Below are 10,602 nucleotides of genomic sequence, written 5' to 3' on the forward strand. Positions count from 1 at the left end.
TTATATGTTCTCCTGACTGTGGCTTCATGTAAAGGTTCAAACAGTACTGTCAGGCTTCTCATTTCCTGGTCTTCATTCAGTGCTGCTACTCTAGGTTTTGGCCCCATCCTTTAATGGCGTCCTCCATTATGTGATCATTGAAAATGGCTTTTGTGGGCCAGATTTCGCATCATCTTTTCAGTGCTGTGATCTTTCTTGATAACTTTCATATAAAAGGAAAGAGAAAGACTGGCTCTTTCCTTTATAGGGGGGAAAAAAAATCCCTGCATCTTAAGTGATTGTTTTGTAAGTTTTATGTATATATATATTACATGTGTATATCTTATATTAATTTGTAAAATATTTTGTTTGCTGGTTGGTATAAGACCTAGAAGCGTGAGGAATTTTATTCCCAATGACACCACTCTCATTGGCCAGTTGGGAACACATGGCACTTCTTCTTTGACCAATTGGGTGATTGACAGTCAAACCAGATAGAGTGGTGGATGGAAAGGTCCCTCCAGCACAACATTTGACATTCGCTTAAGTATCTTAGGGACTTATAAACACAAACTCAAATACAGACCTTGAAACTGTATGACCCCCTTCAGACATATGGTGTGATTAGAGTGACTTAGAGTTTATTTTATCACTATACAAATAAGAACACTGTATTAAAAATTTTCACAGAAAACTTATAGACACCTAAAAATATGCCTGTGGCCTCCGGTCCTCCACCCTTCCTCATCGAGTGGGTGTGTAGATTCAAATTTTAGAAACATTTTGTCTGTCAGTTCAGTTAGCCGAGTGGTCTATTTGACGGGAATCTCAGAAAAGAGCTTTCAGTGCTGCACACAATTCTTTCTTTTGTCCTTCCTTTCTAGGATAGCTTTGTGTGTGCATTCATTCATTTTTTTAAAACCACATAAATGTATTCTTTCATGGTTCTGCAGCTAAGTATTCAAAATCAAAGTGTCAGCAGGATTCACTCCTTTGATATATAAAAATTATATATATTTACAGTATACAAGGTAATGTTTTACTATATGGGTACATAAATAATTAAGTCAGACTAATTAACATATCCATCATCTTGCATACATACCATTTTTTGTGGTGAAAACATTTAAGATCTACTCTGTTAGTAGTTTTCAGGTATACAATATGTTATTAACTGTTGTCACCGTGATGTGCAGTGGATCTCTACAACTTATTCATCCTAACTAAAACTTTGTACCCTTTAACCCACATCTCCCTTCCTCCCCTTCAGTTCCCCCAGCTAATCCTTCTGGTAATCACAGTTCTGTGCTGTTTCTATGAGTCTGACGTTTTTAGATTCTACGTGTACTGTATAAGTTAGATTATGTGGTATTTGTCCAGGTTTGTCCATACTATCACAAATGACAGGATTTCCTTTTTAAGGCTGAATAATATTTCATTGTGTATATATACACAACATTTTCTTTATCCATTCATCCATTGACAGATAATTTAGATTGATTGCATAAGTTGGCTATTGTGAATAATACTGCGGCGAACATATCAGTATACTGATTTCATTTCCTTTGTGTGCATACATTGTTGCTCATTATAATAGTATGATACCTATCTCAGAAGTGAATGGCTCAGGGGATAGTTTTATATGGAGTAAAGATTGGGGAAAGTGGGTCATTTTGAAGCTCTAGATTTTGGATTTTCTTGTTTACAGTCATTATTAAATTTTTCTTATATCCCAGAATGTCAGATGTCTCCCATATATGTGTAAATATTTATTTAAATATAAGTTCAGAGCTTCTTAGAACTAAATGGAAAATATTTTAGATAATTACCTCTGTTGGGGAATGATAATTAAAAACAAAACCTTCTCCCAACCCAGAAATCCTCTTTACAAAAATAGCAGAGATAGAAAATATTTTCATTATTAAATATGTGTTAAACCATATTGTGATGTACATTTGCTAAGAGATTGGAAAGACAAAAGACCCTCACCCTTTTATACATTGCAGCCTATTCAACCCATTACATGCATGTTCACATGATAAACAGTAAGTCCTCAAGTAAGAGGACTTCAAAGCACCTTTGTCACATATAACTTACCCTACCTTTACTATGGTCATTGGGATGACCATCATGTTAGCTAATTGGCCTTATTCATAGAAGAAAAAGGAACTTCTATCTTTAGGACAGAAGGTAATTTTGCATCTTGGAGCAAGGTGCCCATGAAGTCAAGTTCCTACCCTGCCACAGAAACTGGGAGGTAGGGATGCTATCTCCCTTGATATTTGCATTTCAAAGAGATGGCTCCCAGGTCCTTGAGAAACACATTCCTGAATCATGAAGCTGGCAAAAGGCCTATTTAGTTTTCAAAAGAATATATTATATACATTTCAAAGAGAGAGAAAAGTATTTCCAATTATAATTTTTCTGAAGTAAATGCTCTAAGAAAAAGGGAGGGAAATGTTTTTCCTTTCAACAGGGAGGATTGAACGTTTTATTTTTGATTTGTATTTGCCCTTGCACCCCTACTTTATCTGCTTCTATCTTAAACATAAGGACCTTGATCTTGTTAATCTTACAGTAGCATTATAATAAAGAGAAGGGATTTTAAATGCATTTGTAATTTAGTTTTATTTCATTTTCAACTAAATTATAGTTTAGTTTTATTCGATGTTAACATTTTAAATCAGTAAATTCAACATAAAAATTAGGATTTCTTAAAAGGAGTGTAGTGGTATGAGGACTTCAGTGTAAGATAACTTGGCTAAATCCCTATGTTGTAGCTGAACAGCCTGTGATGTTGAACACCCTCCATCCTTGAAGTCAGGAAATAAATGATATAAATGTGACCCTAAGCAGAAAGTAGACCAAAGGATTTTTTCTTTGAAAGAAAAAAAAAAAAATACTTGTTTTCTGAGGTCAGAAGTGTTTTTTTGTTTTGTTTTAAACTTTACCAGCAGATAAAACTAAAATTTCCTATGCTACCCCCAACCAAATCAGAGGCAGACATTGTTTGGCTATCATATTGATAGCGATAAATTATATAACTCTCTTAAAGGAATTAGAATCTAGCAAAGAGTTACCTTATATCTTGATTTGTTTTTATTTTTTCTCCCTTCCTCCACCATCTTGACTTGATGCATTTCCCTTTCCTGGATCCTACCGGTAGGTAGGCTGCAGTATGTTTGAGACCCCAAAGTGCCTGTGAGTTCTCTTCCCGCTGTTACTATGGTGGTGCTCCTTTGCCCTCAGTGCAGTCTTATTTGCTGGACTCCATATTTGCTCTCAGAGATGCAGTTTTTCGTTAGCCGCTTCCTCCTTAAAGGAGACCAGTGGGCGGAGGGGGAGGACTTCTCTGTGTGCCTGTTACCAGTAGCGAATCCAGTGCATCTGCAGCAACCTCAATTCTTGCCTCCTCAGAAGAAAGAATTCGTCCGAGGGGCACAAGGTAGGAGAGACCCAGACAAGTTTTAGAGGAGTGAAAATTTATTAAAAAGCTTTAGGGCAGGAACAAAAGGAAGGAATGTGTACCTGGAAGAGGGCCAGGCTGGTGGCTCGAATGGTTAGTGTGCAGTTTGACCTTTTGACTTGGGGTTTTATCCATTGGCATACTTCCGGGGTCTTGGGTCCCGTCTCCCCTGATTCTTCCCTGGGGTGGGCTGTTCACATGCGCAGTGGCCTACTAGCGCTTGGGAGAGGAGCCTGGCAGTGTGTTTACGGGAATTGTGCCCATGCTTACTTGAGGCTTTCTTCCCTTACCAGTCTAGCATTCCTAGAGGAAGATCACATACCAGTTAAACTCCACCATTTTGCCTCTTAATGTGCATGCTTGAGCTCACTCACCCATTTCTCCGGATCTTATTGGGAAGCTGCTGATGGCCACTTGCAGGTTTCTTTCTGTCTATATGGAGACTGCCTTTCCCTTTTACTGGCTGTGACCAATTACTGTTTTAGAGAAACATTTGACAACATCCTGTCCATCATCTGATGGTCGCCTGACATTCCTGGACGGGTGGAGCCCTCTCCTGTCCTGCTCATGCCTGACTAGCTACCTGCTGTAATGTCACAACTTTGACTTTATAGCCACTGGCCTACAATAACCATAGCACACACATTCTCAGCCCTCTGGGAGTCACATTCTCCCCTCTAAACTCTCATTCACTCCACAGTGATTACCTTATTGATAGTTCCTGTGTGGGCCACTTAGTCACCTTGACCAGCCAGGTTTTGTGACTGCAAATGGTTACACACTTTGATCTTTCTTGACTGACACATGTTACATATTTCTCTTTTCTTCTGAAGCTGCTCTTGGTAGATGGGAGCACTTTTCATCCCACCCTGGATTTCAGTGAAAAGTAACAGCATCTTGGCTGAGTACTACTGGAAAAAATTTACCCCCCAACCCCATTTTTTTCCTTACAATATTACTTCCTGCTGAAGCCATGTTCATAGGGCTAACACTAATTCTGGACAGAAATATAGTTATAATTAAGCATTAATCAGTCTGTGCTTGGACCCACTTCCTTGTAACTGAAAGTCACTTAACAGGATACTGACCATTTGCATCTCCATTGTTCCTATAGATTGTATTTCTGGCCTTAAATTGGATCTCTGGTATTAGAATCATGAGGCTTTTGTTTAAGAATTATTTAAGTGGATCCTGAATTCCAGTTTAACAGCTGAGGCCACCCAGTTTAAAGGCCACCCAGTTTAAAGACCCTCACAGAAGAACTGAATCAGCCTAAGAATAGTTTCTTCATCTCCCTGTCCTATGACTTTACCCTGCTTTCATTGACCACTCAATCTGTACACTTCAGCCGACTCCCAAACCCTTAAAAACTCTAGCCCCAAACTCCTCAGGCAGATGGATTTGCGGTTTCCTCTGTCTGTTCGGTGGCCCTTCTACGATTAAACCTCTTTCTCTACTGCAGCCCAGGGTCTCAGCACATTGACTTGGCATGCACGTCAGGCAACGATGTGTAGCGTTACACCCCCAGCCTCCCAGAAGTGACTGTGCTGCCTGAGATGTGTAGAGAACAACTGTTTACTCTTTTGTCTATACTATATGGAGAAAATACCAGTGTTCAGAATGTTGAAACCCTAACCACGTGACATTTGTACTTTTCCTGTTAGGAGACTCTGTATGGAAGTGAGAGTTGAAAACTAATTATGTAAATTACTAAGCTTTGAAACATTTTTGCAAAATTTCTGCCTGTAGATATCTATTCCACAAAGAGTATTTTGTGACTAGTAAAGAAAGTACAAATCCAGTTAATAAGACTCCCATCCCCATTCTTTTTTTTTTTTTTTTTTTTTGAGATGGAGTCTCACACTGTTGCCCAGTCTGGAGTACAGTGGCATCATCTCGACTCACTGTAAGCTCCCCTTCCTGGGTTCATGCAACTCTTCTGCCTCAGCCTCTGGAGTAGCTGGGACTATAGGCACCTGCTACCACGCCCAGTTAATTTTTGTATTTTTAGTAGAGACGGGGTTTTACCATATTGGCCAGGCTGGTCTCGAACTCCTGTCCTTGTCATCTGCACGCCTCAGCCTCCCAAAGTGCTGGGATTACAGGCATGAGCCACCACGCCCGCCCCCCCCCCCCCCCCCCCCCACTCTTTAATGTCAAACAGATTTCAGGATTTTTTGAACCACAAGCCATTGACTGGATGTGCAATGCAAAGTAAGCTAAGGGTTCCATGTTCCCATTTATTTGAAGAGATAAAAAGTGAATTAGAATGTAGAGATAATGTCTAATAGCAGGAAAATTTGTTTTTTTCTTAAGGTTTAAACATTCTCATTTGTACATACATAAACTCAAATGAATCACCAGGGTGGCAAGACCAGTTCAACTGGAAACAAACTTATTCTTTACGATTTCTGATTTTCTTCCTTTCGTGGATCTCGAAACTCAACGAGCTTATGTCACTTGAACCTTTCTCTGGGCTTTTGAGTTGTTTCACTAACAAAATAGACCATAGGTGGCTATTCATCAAAGTTGGCTATATCTGTGGAATCGCCACCCCTGTGTATGAATCCTGGAATCTAGAGTGTCCCATCATCACAGCATGGCAGCCGCTGACTCACTCACAGTACTCTAGAAACCCAGACTGGTTTCTTAAAGACAGCCCCACTGGAAACGGCCTAGGTTGTATTACTTGTGTGGACCCCCAGGATTAGAGAAATGTGTGAGCCAGAATGCCTGCCATTGTGCTTTTCATAGAGCCAAGCACACTGTTGTTGATTAATAAATAATGGGTTGTTTATCTTGGACTTGTTTTTATTGGCAGATGCCCTGAAAGATTCAAAGCCTGTCTGTAAATGAAGAATGCTTTTATTGTTTATTCAGTGCCTGCTTTTCTATTCAGTGTGAGGGTATTTTGGGAAAATTTCTTAAATATCAAACAGCAAGTAAAATTTAGGGAGTTTTATCCTCAGATATTCAAATAGGCTGTTTATAACCTCTTTTCAGATGTCTCTGATGAGTTGGGTGTGTGTGCTTGTGTGTGTGTGTGTGTGTGTGTGTGTGTGTGTGTGTGTGTCTGTGTCTGGAGAAGAAAAGAGGGAGAGATGAGGCCCAGAAGTTGACCATCAGTTGTATCAGTCATAAATAGCTTAAATAAATTCAAGTACATTTCTGGTTCGTTGATTTTGTGTATAGCACAAGCTAGCTTCTGAAAATTCAAATACAAACATGTGCAAAGTGAGAGGCAGCAGGAATCACATGCAGAATGGGTAAGGAGAGGTTGACAAAGGAGATAAGTTTGATGGTTAATAAAGAATCACCAGGGTGGCAAGACCAGAGCAAATTGCATTTTGGCAGGGGAAGCAGTGTTTGAAGATGTGTGGCATGAGCAGCAGTGGGTGTTCCTGGAACTGTAAGTTGTTCAGTAATGCTGAACATAAAACTGTAGGAATGGCCCAGGGAAAATGGGAATATGGAGCCTAAAATGGAATGAAAATGTAGTGAAAATCCTGGGCCCTGTCTCTCAAACAGTCATAAATTCCTCCAGGATATTGTAGTATTGGCCAAAGAGTGTGTGAAACCAAATGATAGACTTGTCATATCTTCCATGTCTTGTGTCCTTGGCTCGGATGTTCTCAATACCCAGCAATCAAGGGAGGGGAGCCTGACAAATATTTGATCTAATTTGGTATAAAGGTAGCAGCTGTTGTAAAGTGGAAAGGGTATTTAAGAAGGGCCTGATTTTGTAAACTGTCATTTCCTTAGTAGTATTTTCATGTTAGGATAGCATAGCCCTAGGAACTCAAATCTTGAGGAGGCCCTGCATATATAGAGAGTGAAGGAGAGTTTTGAGAATGGCTTCTGGCCTTATGACTTGCATGACACTGAAGATGAAAAGACGCTTTTTATTTTATTTTATTTTATTTTATTTTTGTCCAGCACAACATTGAATCCTCAGGGCTAGCGGATCATCTTGGTTCTGTATTACGTTTTTAATAATGGTGATTGAACACATATTGCGTGAGACATAGCTGTTTGAACATCTGATACTTTAGAATAGTTTTTCATGTGGCTTCTTGGTGCCACTGCTGCCTATTTCACAAAAGCCACGGGTTAAAATTAAGATAATTGGTCAAGCAGTTAAAACATCTTCCAGTGGGGAACAGAGTCTTAAATAAAACTAATTTATACAGGTTTTATTTAACTTAGAAAAGACTGAATTTTTAAATGCTTTACAGAATACACACAAACAACAGTAGAAGCATGTTTTTTTCATTTGAGTTTATTGACTTTATGAAATAACAGGTAGAGCAGACTTATTTCCCAGAACTTTTCTGTGTGTTTGGAAACCGATGAAGCTCATTTTATTTATTTGTTTTAAAATAAATTTTATTTTGTGTATTAAATGCATACAACCTGATGTTACAAAATATATGTATCAAAATGGTTACTATGTTGAGACAGATGAACATACACATCATTTCATGTAGTTACCTGTTTGTCACCTGTGGCTAGAACAGCTGTCATCTACTCATTTAGCAAAATCCTGAGACCATACAGTATTATTACTCTACAACTACAGTTTTCATGTTGTATGTTAGATCTTTATACTTATTAATCCTCCATATTTGCTGCCTTGTATCTCATTTTAGTATAAAACAAAATTCAGCTCTAAGAGGTAGACACACAGAGAGAAGACTGGGTGTGTGTGTGTTGGGAGTTGAGTAAGTATATTCAACTCCCAACATAAAGTGATTATAAAGTGATTATGATGAAGTTAGAAACCTTTTATTTATGGTTTTTTTTAGGTGCTGGTGAATCTGGTAAAAGTACAATTGTGAAGCAGATGAAGTAAGTAGATTTAAACATTAAATTTGCTGTTTATGTTTAAGTAAGTGTACCCTTCTACCAAAGGAAGTAAATGTTTTGGTTTTTTTCCCCCTTTTGTCTCATAAGAATTATCCATGAAGCTGGTTATTCAGAAGAGGAGTGTAAACAGTACAAAGCAGTCGTCTACAGTAACACCATCCAGTCGATTATTGCTATCATTAGGGCCATGGGGAGGTTGAAGATAGACTTTGGTGACTCAGCCCGGGCGGTAAGTTATAAATTTGTTGGAGCTGACCTGATGAGTAAAAAGAATAACTTGTGTGCTAATACCATACCATGTTATTACACAGGCTTGTCAACTATCAGGACCATTTTATAAAAGGAATCAAAAGATTAGAAGTGAGTGAAAAGAGTCAGGAGCGTTAGAAGTGAGTGAAATAAGAATATATAGGATTGTGTAATCTCTCCTTTATGCTTTCCTTTTCCATTAGATGATTTGGACAACTGAATAATCATCACGGTGCTTTCTGTATAGCATGCTGTATTGGGTACCCCTGTAATACCATAATGATTTTTAGTACTGAGTAAACTGCTTACCCTGGCCCTCTTCAGAATCTGTTTCTGTAATTTGGAATAATGAAGTGATATAGTTATTTGTATTCTTGCCTAGACTGAAAAGCAGTCTAATCTCAAATAGTGAAAACAGTATAAAAGTTTGCTTATCTTTGGAATAGAAAAATATCGGCTATTAAAAACCATGTATCAGAATTTGAGAGCTAAAAGAGATTTTTGGAGACGAGCTAGTTCCAATTCTTTATTTTGCCAAGAAAGAAACTAGCACCCAGGAAATTACATGGTACAGAGATTGCCATACAGCTTGTGGTAACCAAGGCACTATGCCTATGCCTCCTCATTTGCCCCAGTAACTTGTTTCAGTTGGATTGGAAGCAGCCTAGATCCAATCCATAAAGCACCTTTTTTTTTTCTTTTCTTCTCTCATCTTCTGTATATTATTGTATTGTTTTTACTAATATTTATTTTTATGGTTCCTTTATATTTCTGTGTGTTCAGTATACATGCTGTCTCCCTACTAATACTGTGAAGATTTTGTGTGTAGAGACTGTACGTTTTTCTTTCTGTCTTAGTATCGGCTAGATTTTATTTTTTAAACATGTAGGCTCAATTCATGCTTAATAGGGAAGAAAAATGAAAGCAGCATTAGGGAATGCACACTGGAAAACTCTGTAAAATCTAGTTTTTAAAATGTTACTTTAAAAATTCTCTTACAAGTTACTGAGCCGTATTAATTTACTGTTTTTCAAACTTTTTAAAAAAGGTTAGTATCATAAATTAAAAATTTCAAGATTTCAATATCATTTTAAATAATTTATACATTTATCATTTATTCAGCAAACTTTTTGACTCAAAAGCATTTGTTGAATGAATAAATGATAAATTCATAAATTAGAGTGATTGTAAGCAATAAATATTCTGGAGAAGATCAAATCTTATTTCAGAAAAGACATTTTAAAAGAACATTATTATTGAAAATAATGTTGAAATCTACTTGGAAATACTAATTAAGCCGTTTTAATGTTTGTTTAAAAGACTCTACAGTAGAGAACCATGCTTCGATTAAGAAAAAAGAATTAATACCTTACACCAATTCCAATTATAAACTTTTAATTTAAACCTGTTACCAAATTCACATATACGACATTCTACATTTGGATCTTGTATGTGCTTATGAAAGAAAAAAGCATTGTTGCCTCCATTTTAGGAGATCATGAAGGGTCAATACAAACAGCTTTTCATGAGTTCTTTTTATTTTCAAGTTTTTCTCTCAAGGAATGTTGTCGTTTTCTGTTTCTTTTTTTAAACATAACTTGGGCTTAGTTTCAAGACTGGAAATAACTACTCTCAAGCTCTATTTTTTTTTTTTAACCAGTTTTCTCATGCTTTGGAATCTTATGTGGGCCTGCTTTGCTCATCTTTGTTTCACTGTTGTTGGTTTGACCCACTCTTTTTAGACTCTCTAGCCATACTTCAGTAACTGTCTTCTTCCTGCCTTCAGACTGTTACTTCTGTTTGCTTTCTCCATCATCATCAACTCATTCACACAAATGCCTCATGTCCTCCCATTGCTTCTCATTGATCTACTCCATGTTTTGTGTTGCCTGTCTTTACATAAGCTTTCAAAACTACTGGACTTTTGCAGTTGTGCTGAGGAATACAAAGATGAATTAAACGTGGCCTGGACACGAGGAAGGGGCATTGAAACTGAGTGTTAAAACATGAATAAGAGTTTTCTAGACAAAAATAGAAAAAAC

General features: G+C 37.6%; 1 protein-coding gene across 1 annotated transcript in view; it reads left to right on the forward strand.

Moving 5' to 3' along the window:
- GNAI1 (guanine nucleotide binding protein (G protein), alpha inhibiting activity polypeptide 1) overlaps positions 1-10,602 on the forward strand; it is an 82,474-nt gene that overhangs the window by 45,884 nt on the left and 25,988 nt on the right. The window contains exons 2-3 of the mRNA XM_011986096.1: positions 8,251-8,293; positions 8,399-8,540. Coding sequence (XP_011841486.1) covers positions 8,289-8,293; positions 8,399-8,540 — 147 coding nt within the window. The 5' untranslated portion in view covers positions 8,251-8,288. The remainder of the gene's footprint in view (positions 1-8,250; positions 8,294-8,398; positions 8,541-10,602) is intronic.

Source organism: Mandrillus leucophaeus, unplaced genomic scaffold, assembly GCF_000951045.1.
Source record: "Mandrillus leucophaeus isolate KB7577 unplaced genomic scaffold, Mleu.le_1.0 Scaffold293, whole genome shotgun sequence".
In the NCBI taxonomy this organism is placed as follows: Eukaryota; Metazoa; Chordata; class Mammalia; order Primates; family Cercopithecidae; genus Mandrillus; species Mandrillus leucophaeus.